Source organism: Chiloscyllium plagiosum, unplaced genomic scaffold, assembly GCF_037043375.1.
Source record: "Chiloscyllium plagiosum isolate Xiang-an unplaced genomic scaffold, Cpla_swu_hap1 HiC_scaffold_7, whole genome shotgun sequence".
Lineage (NCBI taxonomy): Eukaryota > Metazoa > Chordata > Chondrichthyes > Orectolobiformes > Hemiscylliidae > Chiloscyllium > Chiloscyllium plagiosum.
The window spans coordinates 25,899,667-25,915,639 of NW_028270145.1; the positions used below are offsets into that span (position 1 = coordinate 25,899,667).

Here is a 15,973-nt window from a genome sequence, read left to right on the forward strand (position 1 = left end):
AGAAAGAGAGACTTGTGATGCATCTGGCAAGATGACCTTTCATCATAATTTTCATCAGAACAGCAAACAGATAATGAAGGGCTTTTGTCCGAAACGTCGATTTTTCTGCTCCTCGGATGCTGTCTGACCTGCTGTGCTTTTCCAGCACCACTCTAATCTAGACTCTGGTTTCCAGCATCTGCAGACCCTCACTTTTGCCTAAATGGCTTGGCAAATCAGCTCTCCCTCCCCTTAGGCAATGAACTCACCTGCCACATCTTTACTGGCACATCAAAACAGCACAAGGGGAACAGCACTGGGATCAAATCTTGAACCTTGTTTGCCTCTTGTACTTTTGTAACTCTCCTTAAATCTGTACCCTCTTGTTATCAATATGTTAGTCATTGGGACCAACTTTGTTATATTTGGGAACCCTGTTAAACCCTGGGTAAGGTGTAGCTTTCTACTGAACTATTCTGGACAGCACAGCTAAAGTATAATACATTTTCCAGTATGATTCCACTCATATGTGTTTAACTTCTAGGAAGGAAGCTGCTCTAGATAAAATGGGATGCCTGTCATTGCCCTGCAGTGCATGACAGTTTCATTCGATATGTTTCCCAGACTCATTCTGCTTTTTCTAAATCTTCCCTCAATCATTTACCTGGCTGATGTGGACAGCAGAGACTTGAGCAGAGCACACTGACGAGTGGCTTGGAGAATTGGGCAGCGACTTGCATGGTCCAATGGAGAGCTGCTGCTTCTTTCGGGTGGCCACTATCTTTTGGGCAACTGTTAAAACAAGGGAGAAGAATTCGGGTTAAGCTGCATCACTTCAGTCGTCTTGATCCTTTCTATCCAAAGACTTGAGCAGACAGTCCTAGTGCTGTACTGAGGGAGTGCTGTACTACCAGAGGTGCCATCAGCCAGATGAGACATGAAACAAAGGCCCTTTCTGCTCAACCTAGTCGAAGTTTGAAGATCCTGTGGCACTATTTTGAAAGGCAGAGCAGTTACACCACCAAGTTCAGTACCTCATCGATTATTATCCTTCAAATATCACCAAAATATCTGACTATTTTCATGTTGCTGTTTGTGAGACCTTGCTAGGCACAAGTTTACTGCCACATTTCATCCAACAGTCACTATACTTCAAGATCACTACTGACTCTGAAGTGTTGTGAAGCGTTATGTGTCATTAAAGCAGAAATGTAAGTCTGTCTTCCATTGGTGGAATTTTCCATCAGTGACAGACTGCAAAAGCAACCATGCTATTCCCCTGCCTGCCTCTCTATTCTCCCCACTACCAAATACTCCTGAGGAAGGTGTAATTAACGTAAAGCACAACTCAAGAAAGTAAAGCTAGGATTCAAACATAAACTGATGCTTTGTCTTACTTGGGTCAGATTTGAAACGAAAAAAAAAACACAAGAATATTGAAACAAGAATATTCCTCTTCATGCCTCCCCACCCAGTGATGCCTCCTGAAAATGTGAATGTTTAACTCAATCTAGGGATGTGAATGTCACATGGCAAGGCTGGCATTTAGTGCCCACCCCTAACTGGTCTTTGAGTTGTCGTAGAGATTTACTTTGACATAAACTGCCATAAGTGGATGAAGGATGTGGATAAAGATTTGGGGCATACTGCCATCTTCTAAACATACACTTGTCCAAGTCTATTGTGGATCTCCAAAGACAACATCAGTATTGAATCCTTAATCAATAAAGTCGTCTTTTTTTGGTCTAAAATGATGAAACACCTCTAACCCTACAAACCAATGTTTCCACTAAATTCTGCATTCTTCATCAAGGGTGGTACAAAACATTTTAAAGGTCTGCACACTTAAATAAATTGTCCTTGTACTACAAGAATGGTATCTACAAAGCTCCCTGATCTCAACTTTCTTTCAACATTGGGGATGTGCAAGAGCCAATTTTGATTGCTCCACCATTGGCAATTGTGACTTTGGATTTCTATACTCTACATTCTAGAATCTCCTCTGCACACTGCCTTATCTCTCTTTCGCTCCTGACCTCCTCATCCAATTTTTTGGTCACCTCTCCTAATTATCTTGACATGGCTGCGTGCTAGATTTTTGTACAGTGTCACTCCAGTGGATCATCTTGGGAAGCTTTATTGTGGTGATACTAAATGAATACAAGCTGCTGTTGCTGAGTAGTTTTGGCCCCTCATGACGATGATAGAATCACTGTTCCAATTACAAATATTCACAATTCATGTTCCATTCTTACATTTGGCGAGCAACAGTTCTCATATTGTCCCAATACTAATTTTGACCTGTTCACTACAACAATTCAGGCACATGTAAGATGATTTCCTTTTTAATATCTCCCTGTTTTATTGAAAGAGCTTAATCCCTGTTTGCAGCCCCAACAGTAAAACCGTAGCCACAGATTAGACGCATATGAAAACTGCAAGACCCACCCATGCCCTATCACTCTATGTTGCAGATTCCTCATGCACCATCTAGCTATAGCTCCAGTATGCTACCAACAATTAAAGGCAGCATTTGTTCCAACACTTGGAATCTGTAAATCACTGTGGTTCATTGTGGAGCTCATTAACATTTGCAGCATTGCTTCTATCAGCATCTGCTTAAGCAGTAGATTAATAGAATTGAGAAGCCAAGTTTGCTTTTCTTTCAAATCAACCTTTGCCACAGTCAACCACCATTCTCAAATAAATTAAAAGATATATACTGAAAGGGTTTACTTTGCACCGAGAAGGACAAACAGAAAAAAAGAGAAAGAAACAGTCGGGAAAATCTGCAGGGACAGGGTAGTCGGAAACTGGAACATACTGGAAGAAAGCAAAGAGAAACTAGGAGAGAGATTGGGGAGAAATTGGTAGAAGAAGGGGAAAATCTATCAGACAATCAGAAGGAACTGTCAGCTGGGCGAAACTAATGTTTAAAGTTTCAAGCTGAGTTGTCAGGTGCCCTACACTTTAGAATTACCTTGCCAAGCTTTGACTGGGTGCATTATCGGATAAGCTGAGCAATGAAGAGGTACTGCAGTAGCCTATCTTATTTAAGGACATAGATATACCTCAGTTTTCATGAAAACTAAACACTAAAAGTTTAAATTTAAACATGCTCGTGCTTTTCCAAGTTTACCATGACAGAGCTGTGCAAATCAATTAGTCACACCACCATTCAGACCATTGATTGGAGCTCAATTCACAGGCAATTTAAATAATTCAACAGACAATCTCAATATTGTTGTCACTGTAGAATCATTTGTTTATTGATAAAATAAGGTTCACAAGAGAACATTAAAAGAAAACTCGTTACAAAAGGGAATTGACACCAGGCACTGACAGAAAAGAAAATGTTTGCTGCTTCTGTTTTTCCCACAGTTGATATTACTGACACTTGAGGTTGAAATTTCAGGTCAAACGGAATGAAAGTATCAGTATTAGCCAACATGCCAGTTTCCCAACGCAGTGCCCATTACCATTGAGCCCATTACCATTGGGGAGTGAGGGCAACAGCACACTTTTGCTCAACCCATTACCATGGCTATTAAGACCACTGAAGAGCTCATTGAGGGCACATTCTGATTTTGAGAGAAGTGTACAAATAGCCAAATGAGACATATAGGCAGTGGAGAGCCAGTCATGACAATCCAGGGATACCAGTGGACCTCACAAAAGGGCGAAAAGTAGAATGGTGAGATGAAGGTTTGTTATTCACACACAGGAATCAGGCCAGTGCACACTGTGGGGAGTTTTGTTAGCAAGCACTTTAGCAGTGTGGGAAAGTTGCCACCCAGCTGGCATCAATGAGCAAAAGGAAGTTGGGGAGGTGGGGAAGAGGGATCAAGGATTTCAAATATAACGGAAGGTAAATTAGGAGAGCACCTGAAAATAGGTAATGGAGTCAGGCCTATGCCTTTCCAAGTGCAAATAACACAAAGTTAAAAATCACACTACACCTGGATATAGTCCAACAGGTTTATTTGGAAGTACTAGTTTTCAGAGTGTTGCTCCTTCAATAATGCAACAAAATGATAGCCCCAGTAACAATTGCTGTGATCCGCTTACATCGCTTGCACAATCCCATCTTCATGCCATCAAATGGATATTACACCTATATTCGTGCCTATTAAGTGGGTTCTAGCATAAAACTCAGGGTTGGTATTCCTACTGCAGAGGTGGATGCGGGACCCAGAAATAGTCCCTGTTTCAGTCCTTGATTTCCCATTACATTTAATTAACAAAACCTTTCCCAATCTCACTTTATTGACACAACTTATGCAGTTATTGTCATCAGAACTGGGTAGATTCTGATAGAAAGCCTGATGTTTGTTGTGCATTTCATGCAAATTCAATCAAGTTTCCTTGGTTTTTATTCAACTGGAGTAACTTTCCAAGACTTTGCACTTGTTATAATTTTCTCAAGGTGCCTTCCATAGTCTGGATTTGCAATTACCAGTGACAGCTTTACCTCGCAAGAGTGTTAGACCATGAGACAATATGAAATAAGAACAGAAGCTAGCCATTCAGCCTGCTCCACCATTCCATAGTATTGTGGGTTAACCCGAGATTCTTCATGTCCACTCTCCTGCATTTTACCCATAACCATTGATTCTCCTATTGATCAAGAATTTATCTCAGCTTTATATATATATAAAAATTGTCTCTGCCTCCTTAACTTTTTGTGGTAAGTGGTTCCAAAGACTCAACCCTCAGAGAAGACATTCCTCCTCATCGCAGTCTTAAATTGGTGTCCCTTAATTCTGAGATACCCTTCAGTCCTAGGATCATTAAGTGCTATGTTTTTAGGAAGGATTCAATGTGAGGACTAGACTCATTTACTGTATTAATGTTTCATCCTGGCTCGATACTGCAACTGTCTTCATTGAGCTGGCCCTGTCCACTGCCACATAACCTCAGTCAGATGGACTGGGAATTCTATGTGCTTATCTGTGAATATTGCGGTGCCTTCATTTATTTTAGCAGTACTGTCTTTAGCAGGAATGCTTTAAAAAGTTTGGGCTTACTGAAATTCTAGCTCCCTTCCCGCATTAAATGGCAAAGAAATACAATTTATTCACTAAAGGTGCGTCTGCCAGACATGGTGATGTGTGGTGCAGTTTCAATACAATATGTTAGACACATGCATACCTATGCTCTCCCATTTACATTAAAATATCACCCAAGGTAAGAGGAGAGCAGGTACCATCTCTGACAGCTCGGGCAAATATTTAAACTGGTTATTTTCACATGCCCGAAAGAACAACTGTACAGAAGTATTTGCTGAGAAAATGCTGAGGGAACTCAACATCTGTGGAGACAGAAACAGAAGTAAATGTTGAGAATCCTGTATGACTGTTCTTCAGAATGGAAAGGAGTTGAAAAATGGGCTTTTTAAAACTTGTGACGTGCACTTTCTCTTTGCCTTTAACATGTGCTTGCTTTTGTAGGAACAGCATTGTTTTATAACTAATTTGTACAGGGAGTAGCAATTGTGGGCGATCTTCTGCTAGGATGTGAAATCAAAATCAAAATTCCTGAACTGAAGCCTCCTTTGTGGGTTTTTACAGCATTTCCTCAGCACACCCCAGACTCAAAATCCGCAGAGAAACCTGTCCTGGTGAACTAGTGTAGGCTTTCTGCTTACACAGTCGGTCTGGCTCAGTTGGAGCCGTCCCTAAAGGATTTGATGCTTTGCATGCCAGCACCTCAGTGTCTGATATTTTGCCCTGTCAGCTGATCTTCAGAAGCTTCTGAAAGCAGCTCAAGTAAAAGCAGTTGAGCATCTTGGCATGATACTGCTGTAGAGTTGAAATCTCCAATACAAGGATTAGTCAGTTAATCGACTATTTATTCACGTATTGCCGAATGAACTCTATTCTGTTAATAAATTTACTGCGAAAGGCGTACTGTTCCATTTACCTGACTAATACTGACAAGCGCTCTGATCAAATAAGTTATGACTGTAGAATACCACCAGTTACTCATGAACAGTTAGAATCACAGAATCCCTACAGTGCAGATAGAGGCCACTTGGCCCATCAAAGTCTACACCAAAACTCTGAAGTTCCCCCCGCCCCCACCAACTCATCCCCATAACCCCATATTTACCAAAGCTAACCCAACTAGCCTGAACAACCCTGAATACCATGGAGAAATTTAGTACAGCCAATCCACCTAACCTGCACATTTTCGGACTGTTGGAGGAAACCATAGCACGCGCAGGAAACACACAGAGACCGGGGAGAAAGTCTGCTGGAATTTGCAGTCACCCGAGGCTGGAAACAAACCTTGCACCCTGGTGCAGTGAGGCAATTATGCTAACTACTGAACCACCATGCTGACTGAGAATGGATCATTCTCCATTTAGTATCATTCACAGCTCACTACCCATTTTCAAATGACCCACATTATTTAGCAACAAACAGAAAAACCCTACATATATCAAATGCCTTTTGTAAATTCAATTAACTTATTGTGGCAAGATTACTCTCATTGATTCGAGCCAGTCCCTTTTGCTAATCTAGTGGGCATTAAGACAATGTGTCTAAAATCATGCTGTAGCATTCTATAATTAAAAGCACATTTATAATATCTTGTGGAATCAAATATTTAACCCAACATGGATGTTACACCAACTGACCCATAGAAAACTAATTTGAATATCATGCACCATAAGGCCAGTGGGCTCGGCAGGGTGTGCCTATGTTTATGCCTCACACAAATCCTCTTCCAATCTTATTTATTCAACACCAAAAATATATCCTTCCATTCCTTCTTTACAAAGATGTTAATATTTCTTAGAGGACTTAAGTTTTGAAGGATCTTGGTAAATTGGAATCATTTCAATCTTTGTTGAATACCTAGCATGGTTTCTTTAAAAGAGGTTGTTGAAATATCACCATGGAATCTGGAAAAAAATTTTAAGCAAGTTTCCTAGAAATTACACAACTGGGACTACTACTTGCTCTTCTGGAGATCCCTACTGGGGTTGTTTGAAAAGTGACTGGATGGAGTGTGTTTTGGTTTGTGATTGGGGAACAAAGATGCTTGTGAGGAAGGGCAACCAGTTTCTCTCTCCTACTTTTCTGAATAGAACTTTCCTGTAGTGATCAGGGTGAAATCTATTTGTTCTTTTCAAAGAGGGATTGAAGGAAATTCTCAATATTGTATTTCCTGAACAAATGGTGTCTGCCAAGACTGCAGGTAAAACCATGATTAGTAACTTGATCAGACATGTCAGAAAATCAGAGCAATACACTTTGGAACATTTGATCTTTTATCCTTTTTGTACTCAAAGTAACTTACTGGCCAAAGTGTATACTTCAAAAAGTGAATCTCTGCATAGAAATCAATTTTTCCATCCTGTACCTTGTATATATGAGCATATGTGTGTGCATGTGTTGATGTTAAGAGGAATAATCATTTATATTCAATATTACAGAGTGTATTAATCAGTTAGTGCAGCCTCATTGTGTTACTACACAGGGTAAACCCTCCTGCTTAATTTAAATCAGCAACACAGAAAAGATTTATCCCATGCAGTAATCTGTGAAAATCTGAGAGGCCAAGAACTATTCAAAGTAAAAATTAACAACTTTATTTCTTAAAGTATAACAGAAAATAATGAACTCATAACTACATACACCTCCTTTCTCTAACCTATCTTAATCCTCCCTTCTATAATACTCGTCCGATAAAACTCCCAATTAAGATTTACAGAAAAATTCAAATTTTAAAACCAGCCAGCAGTCGAATCTTCTTTTTATCTTTGTCGGTAGATTGGTTCTCCAAGTCAGTGTTCAGGTTTTCCTCTGTGCAAACTCCTTCTCCAGATAGGTACCTCTCAGTGAATTCTGACTAGCAGTCTACAGCTGTTGGTCTAGTGGCAGTTCTCCTCCCAACTGTTAATTTTTCTCCTGTCTTATACCCCAAAGCACCGGATTGTGTCATTGGCTTTTAAGGTTGTCAATATACTCAATTCAAACTTGATTCGAATTTGGTACTTTTCGAGGTATAATTTAAACTGATTGGCCTAATTCGAATCTGTTTTGCTGTTTCCAGGCAACAAGCTACCCCAGGAGCAAGAGCACATGTTACATTGTGTTTAATTGAGAACATGTGGTGCTGTCACTGCTAGTTTTTAATTCTTAAAGGTATAGTACACCCACATGTTCATAACAATTGGAATAAGCTTAATTTCATGAATAAAACAATTGTATTTATTTTTTAAAAACTGGTTGATAGATACTTTTCTTTAAAACGTGATAAAGATATATTGGTAGTATTTGGCCATCTTGATAACCAGGAAAAGATTTTTTATGTTGTGACCTGATGAGAGTAGGCTGGAACAGCTAAGCACTCCATCAGCCTCAGCAGTAACATTTTCCCTCTTGTATGCTTTTCTTGCTTTCCTCAAAATGCAGATACTCAATTCATTTCAAGCACTTCCTTTGTTAACAAGTTCCACACTCTAACCATTCTCCAAGTAAAGAAAAGTCTTGGGAATTCCTTCATGAATTTATCTGAGACAATCTTATATTCATGGCCCAAGTTTTAGATTTTCCTCACAAGGCCAACATATTGGAATTATATTTGTTTGCTTTCAGTCTTCACTAACACTCTAAACTTTATTAAGTTTGGATTAGTATCAACCAAATCATTGCTAACTCCCGCTGTTAAAATTGGCAGAATTAGAAATTTGAGGATTTCAGGAGGTACTCTACTGGAAAGGAATATCATAACACAGTGACAATTTTACAAGGCAATTCCTATAAATTGGGGCAAAGAAATTTAAAATTGAAAATAACAAAATGTACAACTTTAGAATGGAAATCAAGTCCCATTTACATGCCTTAATCTAATGAACTCCTTACCCTCCAACACTGCACTGACTCTGCGCCCAGTTCTATGAGTGGATTCCCCTGTATTATAACTTACACTTACCAAACAGATTGGCAGTGAAATCTTATTATTATACATTCTGCTACTAATAATCTGACTAAAGGCACCACACACTGTTAGAAAAAGGAGTTCTTCATAAACAAACCAGTTTTTATTAAAAAGGTTCAAATCAGAAACATTACATGTGATGTTATCATACTCTTACAGCGAATGGATTTAAGTTTCTCCTTCCAGGTTACTTTACTCATCAATTGTGACAAGGATGTAAAGTTCATCTTTTACTGTTAACAACTAATTGCAGGCAAGTCCAAACAGGGAAATTGGAAATCTTCAAATCCCAATTCCACCGACAGTATATACTTTGCCAAATGAATATCAATTACCTCATTCCAAAGGCAATTCCTCAAACGTATTGAAAATTCCATTTGTCCATCATTTCTAGGAATTCCAACTCCCACTGGTGTTCCTGGAGGTTTGGTTGTGACTTCTGATCACATGACACTTGCCTAATTTACAACTATATCTCAGTACTCCTTTTGAGGATTCTGCTAATTCATAATCTCTGGTCCTTTCTGTTCCATGCATACCTACATCCATGCATGCCTACTGACTATTTCCTCTCAATTAAGTTGCCTCAACTGGAGTCCCCCTTTGCCTTCCTTCCCACTTCTCCAGCAGAAGTGCTGCTTGAGGATTCTTCACAGCTCTTTACGTGGTTGAAGCATACCTTGTCTTTACTGTACCGGCCCCTTTGCTAAGATCTCTCATTATCCGAGAAGACATCACTGTTATACACAAACCCCAATTACCTCCATATCTTTGGTGATATCCCTTCTGTTCCAAAATACTGTTACTATATCAGAGAGCATTACTTTTTCTCATCTGTCTTTGAACGCTGAGCTAATTTTCACTTGGGTCGGATTTAAGGTGTCTGTAATATATTATTTCCTGGTAAGGATTATCAATGCTATAGCATCTACTTGTTATTTTTAGAATCAATTGAAATGGCAGGTTGTTGCCTGAGTGGACCCTATGGGTTTGTAACTCCATGCGTACAACTCAGATAAATGTTCCCATTAATTTGCAAAGGTCCCAAGTGACTAACATTTGTGTATTCTAATTTGGAAATCTTCCATCAACAAAGTAACAGTGCCAAGAGCAGTGTTTTACATATCCTGGTTATAAAAGTGAAACATGACAGCCTAGTTAATATGACATGAATACAAACAGGACTGGGCTTCTTGGACTCGAGCCTTAAAGGATGGGTCTGGATCTTTTACAATTCTGCATTGCCAGCAGAAATGCTCCAGAAGTCAAACCAAAATTCCAGAGAGACTCCCAGGAATTAGCAAAGTCTGGCCCTGCACTCAATAACGTGTATGGGCTCTGGGATAATCAATGCCTTCCCTTTATAATTCTCATGATGTGGAGGTGCTGGTGTTGGACTGGAGTGGGCAAAGTTAAAAAGCACACGACACCAGGTTACTGCCCAATAGATTTGGAAGTATTAGTTTTTGGAACACTGCTCCATCAACAGATAGTTGTGGAGCAGGATCATAAGACACAGAATGATTACAGTGTCATGCAACTGAAATGATGTATTGAACAAACCTTGATTACTGTTAAGTCTTTCATCTTTTAGAATGGGTTGCAGGTTACGGTTCATTAATATGTAAATCCCAGAACTTCTTTAAAGTCACAGTGTCAAGATAACGTAAAGTTTTATTAAAAAAGATGACATCTCAGCTCAGACAATGCATTAAAGGTGTGAAGTTAGAGTCTGTCTGTATCCCAATTTTGAGTCAGGCTGGTTCTGTTTCCAAAGCAGGAATTTATAAAATGTTATATAGATTGAATGCCTACAGATTGTGTGCTTTTTGAGTAAAATAGAATGTATCTGCAAATGCAAATTCACCCCATCAACCTATATGTGCTTGCGTGTGCATGAGAGACGGAAAATGAGTATGTGCACATGAGTGGGTGCGAGCATGTGAGAGTGCATGTGTTTGTGTGTGGTAGAGTGCGTGCCTGAGGGTGACGGAGTATAAGCCTGTGAGAGAGTGTGTGCGTAGGTATAAGTGTGGGGGATTTATGTGCGTGTGTATCACAGAGGATTTGCGTGAATATGCTATAAAGTGTGTATGTGTGCTTGTGTTCCGAAGTAGGAATTTATAAAATGTTATATGGATTGACTCCCTTCAGATTGTGTGCTTTTTGAGCAAAATAGAATGCATCTGTAAATACAATCACACAAACACTCTCTTACATACTCACACACTCATGCAGACCCTCTCTAATACACACATCCATACACCTCCCACACTCACATACTTATATTCTATCACACTCACACATATCAAACATGCGCACACGCAAAGACACTCTCTCATGCACGCACACACACTCACTCTCTCATGTACATAGACACACACATATAAGTCTGTGGGGTGAATTTGCATTTGCAGAATTGTATTTGCAGATACATTCTATTTTGCTCAAAAAGCACACAACTTGCAGGTAGTCAATGTAGGCAGTCAATCCATATAGCGTTTTATAAATTCCTACTTTGGAAACAGAACCAGTCTGACTCAAGATTGGGATACAGACAGACTCTAACCTCACACCTTTAATACATTATCTGAGCTGAGATGTCACTTGTTTTTTTAATAAAACCTTAAGTTATCTTCAGAATGTGACTTCAAAGTAGTTCCGGGATTTACATATTAATTAACCAAAATCTGCAACCCATTCTAAAAGATAGAAGTCTTAACAGCAATTAAGGTTTGTTCAAATGTCATTATAGTTGCATGAGACCATAACCTTTTGGTATAAATTTTGTGTCGTATGATCCTGTTCTACAGCTAACCGATGAAGGAGCAGTGCTGCGAAAGCTAGTATTTCCAAATAAGCCTGTTAAATTATAACCTGGTGTTGCATGATTTTTAACTTTATAATTCTCATCCTCATGTTCAAATGCATCAAGGCCTTGTTCCTCTCTCTTTATAATCTTCCAATTTGCTTGAGATCTTCGTTTGCATTTGGACACTTGAGCATTTCCCTGTTCCTTCATTTCACCACTGGTGGCCCTGAGCTCTGGAACTTATTTCTTTTACCTCTCTGCTTCTTTCTTTTCTTTTATGACCCTAATTAAGGTCCACCTCTTTGACAATTTTGTGTTTACTACTTTTAATCACTCCTCCTTTGGCTTGATTATGGTTCTGTGAAGCACAGTGGGATGCTCTTCATTGTTACAAACACTAGATGAACACAAGTTATTTTCATTGGTGCAATCAATCAAAACGTAGGTCATAGTAAGCCCAGCACAGATAGAGTGTACACCAGATTGTCTATGAGTTGCAGGCTCGCTTCGCTGAAGCAATTCTGGCAGTACAACAATTCAGTAGCTTTCACCAAGATTCACATTTAATGATTTCAATGTCATTAAGGCCTGCAATGGGATGTTGAAGTCATGGCTTCCTAGTCCAGTATCACAGAAGCACACCAATATTAGATACCAAAATCAAGAACTGCTATATGAATTCCCCTTCAGAACAATAAACCATAATTGCAGAGCTGCTAGTAACACCATACTATGCACCAAGTAAAACATGATTCCTTGACTCGTGAATATGCTACTTTCAAAGGTACCTCCCTGCTGCTCACTCCCAAACTGAGGCCAGACACCTGCTCCCAGCCCAGGTCTTCCAACTCACTCTCAAAGTGCAGCAGTTCAAAAAGGCAACACATCAACCTCTCCAAGGCAGTTAGTTATGGGCAATGATACTTACATCCCATGTACAAATGAAAAACATTTACCTGCCAGGTCACTACAGGATCCAAACATGGAAATGAACAGATAAGTGAATTGTTAGTCACTTGGGGAAGAGGAAAGGAGCTCAATTATATTGGAGTCTTCTGAAATCTATACACTCAAAAGCATCATGACAATTATCTAAATAACAAAAATAATGTAATGCTGGAAGTATCTGCATCAGAAATTCAACACTATAGCATTTAAACATTTCTGGAAATAGAAAAGCCTCACTACACAAGATATTTCAATCATAGATCCTGGTTGATTGCTTTTAATGGAAATATCTCCATACTTCAACTGCAAAATTAATAAACGGCACACTCTCAGTGTCTTATAAAAGGAGCTTTAGGGGAGAGAAGCATTCACTTGAAATGGTAATATAGCTATCCTAACCAACATCATTACAGTGAATGCAAGCAGTTTTGTATTTCTTCATTCCATTCCAGTTCTAACACCATTCTCCCTTCCCAATAATGCTCGGGTTTGATTCAACGGGTTGTATTCAACAGATGAGAACCTGTCCTTTTTCTATGGCTTTGTTTTGCAACAAGTACCTCAATTATCACAGGAACCATCAGAAGGGCAAGCTCCTGTTTGGCTTTTAATAAATCCTCCCTCAGCATATACCAAGTGGTGAGCACAACCAATTTATCCCCTGAGCTTCAGTATAAGACAATCTGCCCAAAAGATATAAATATTAGCTCATTAAGGAGCATAAACATTCATCATATCTGCTGGTGAAATGAGAGAATCACAGCTAAAAAGGTCACTCTGCTAAGAACATTAGCCAAATAGAAATCAATAATATGTATAACGCAGTAATTAAAACATGCCAACAGACTCTCTGTGATGCTTCCAGCCATCTCCACTCTAACCTGAGTTGTTACTGTCTTGGAAAGCCTAGGGGTGGAATCTCATCAGATTCAGGGCCCCTCCAAGCTGTCATTCTGAATACAGTGAAAAGTTCATTTTCTGACTATTAGACCAATTTCCATCTTCTGATAAAAATATGTCAACACAGAGTCGAGTTGTGACACTGAACCACAAAGACAAGTGAGTCAATTTGTTACTTTAAAAATGCAGGGTTCTTATTAATGCAAATTTTACTTTTTTTTTTGTGTGGTTGATTTACCTTCAATAAAAACCTACTAAAATACCATATATACCAGGCTGATATTGTAGCGAAGGAGTGCAGCATTGTCGGAGGTACCTTCTTTCAGGAGAAATCCCAAACAGAGGCTCGCAGCCTGCCCTCTCAGAATGCAACAGAAGTTGTAGAATTTATATACAATACTATTTTTGGAAAGTAAATTTTGCCAGAGACAGATGAATGCGGAGTTTTTTTGAAATAAAATCAAGGCTAGATCCTTGTGAAACAGTGAACCCATTCCAGCACTGTTAATGGAAAATTGTTTATACTGCAGTAGTTTACTAAAGGTGGGTAAACCCTGCCTCACGAAACAGTGGAGGTGGAGGTCATTGAATTTTTCCAAGAACAAGGTGAATAGATTCTTGTTAGGCAGGGAATCTAGGGTCAGAGGTAAATGGGAATCTGGAATTCAAAACACAACAGATCAGCTATAATCTTACTGAATCCACCATTCGAGGGGCCAAATGGTCTAACGCTACGCCTATTTTCCACAAGACAATTAGCATAGTTTCAGTTCAGAATAACCAAGGATTATTGTTTAGAAGATTGAAAGTTTTTATAGCAGTTTGGAGCAGCTTTGACTTGGGTCACAGAAAGTCTTGGTTCTTTCCTTAAAAAAAGATTATGAAACACAGCTTCTAAGCAAGAAGCATTTGGATAGAAATGTGCAGGTTATGAGAAGCTGAGAACGTTTAAATGCTCATTGTTGACAGTATTCATTTAAAATGACTCCACAGTTCACAGGAAAGAAAGTGGGCAAAATCAGTTAAGTAGAACATATCAAGATAATTTCTCTGGATTTGAATAGCTATCCATCTATGATGTTAAGAATAGCTTGAAACTTTGTGGTACTGTGTTTATTTTAAAGTTGCTCTAAACTATCTATATCTAAATTGTTTCTTTTTATTTTGTTTTCATTCTATGTAATAAACTTTTGCTGTTGAAGAAACTCTGCAGCCGTTGGAAACTATATTTTAGTGATTGGTCACCACATTAAACAAAGGAAAAAAAATCTATAAAATCAGATTTCATTTTGGGATTAGACTTGTCCAGTAACACCATTAGCTGGAATCATGTCAGGTGGACAGAGAAATATCACACAGCTGTACACACAGAAACAGAAAATAGGAGAAGTTGACCATTTTACCCTTCAAGCCCTACTCTGCCACTTATAACAATCATAGCTGATCATCCAACTCAGGATCTGCCTTCTCCCCATACCATTTGATCCCATTAGGCCTTGTAACTAACTCCTTGAAAACATTCAATGCTTTGCCCTCAATCATTTCCTATGGCAGGAAATTCCATAGGCTCACCACTCTCTGGATGAAGATATTTCTCCTCATCTCAGCCCTAAATGGCCTGCCTATATCCTTAGACGAAAGTGAGGATTGCAGATGTTGGAGATCAGAGTCAAGATTAGAGTGGTGCTGGAAAAGCACAAGTCAGGCAGCATCCGAGGAGCAGGAAAATTGACGTTCTGGGTAAAAGCCCTTCATCAAGGTCTTTTGCCCGAAACATCGATTTTCCTGCTCCTCGGATGCTGCCTGACCTGCTGTGCTTTTCCTGTATCTGCAGTCCTCACTTTCTCTCAGAGTTCACAGGATCTTGCCTTCCTGTATAGCAATCCTAAAGCACAGGAGGTTGTGTGGTGCAATGGTTAGCATCCCTCCCTCTGAGAAAGTAGTTCTGGGATTAAGTTTCACTCCAGGACTAGATGGCCAATGAAGACGCATTTTATAATGTGCCAAGCAAATCAAGATTCAACCTGCGACAGTACAGTAGGACTGTTTCCTGGTCTGCCATGCAGAATGGTGCCTCTCAAACCACAGCCTCTGGCTGCAGGTTAACAACTTGTTCCGTGATAAATATGCCATGTAAATGGATGTAAGCACGTCTTTCATCTGTCTCATTTGCACTAAGCAGTCAAACAGCATCTAAAATCCCTACTGCTGTTTACAGCATCAACAACGCTCCTCTATTAGTGTCTGAAATGCCAACTAAGAAACAGTCAAACAGTGCTGTGGATATTGCTAAATCTACAACTTTTGATAAGATACACAAACATATTTATTCATATTTATATAGTCAGCTTCTTCACAATAGTTCTGCAGAAATTGTTGGGC

The 15,973-nt window shown here is 39.3% G+C and overlaps 1 protein-coding gene across 8 annotated transcripts in view; it reads right to left on the reverse strand.

Moving 5' to 3' along the window:
* agap1 (ArfGAP with GTPase domain, ankyrin repeat and PH domain 1) overlaps window positions 1-15,973 on the reverse strand; it is a 766,011-nt gene that overhangs the window by 259,518 nt on the left and 490,520 nt on the right. For all 8 annotated transcript variants that reach the window (XM_043693252.2, XM_043693251.2, XM_043693245.2 and 5 more), the window contains exon 7: window positions 644-771. In XM_043693252.2, coding sequence (XP_043549187.1) covers window positions 644-771 — 128 coding nt within the window. The remainder of the gene's footprint in view (window positions 1-643; window positions 772-15,973) is intronic.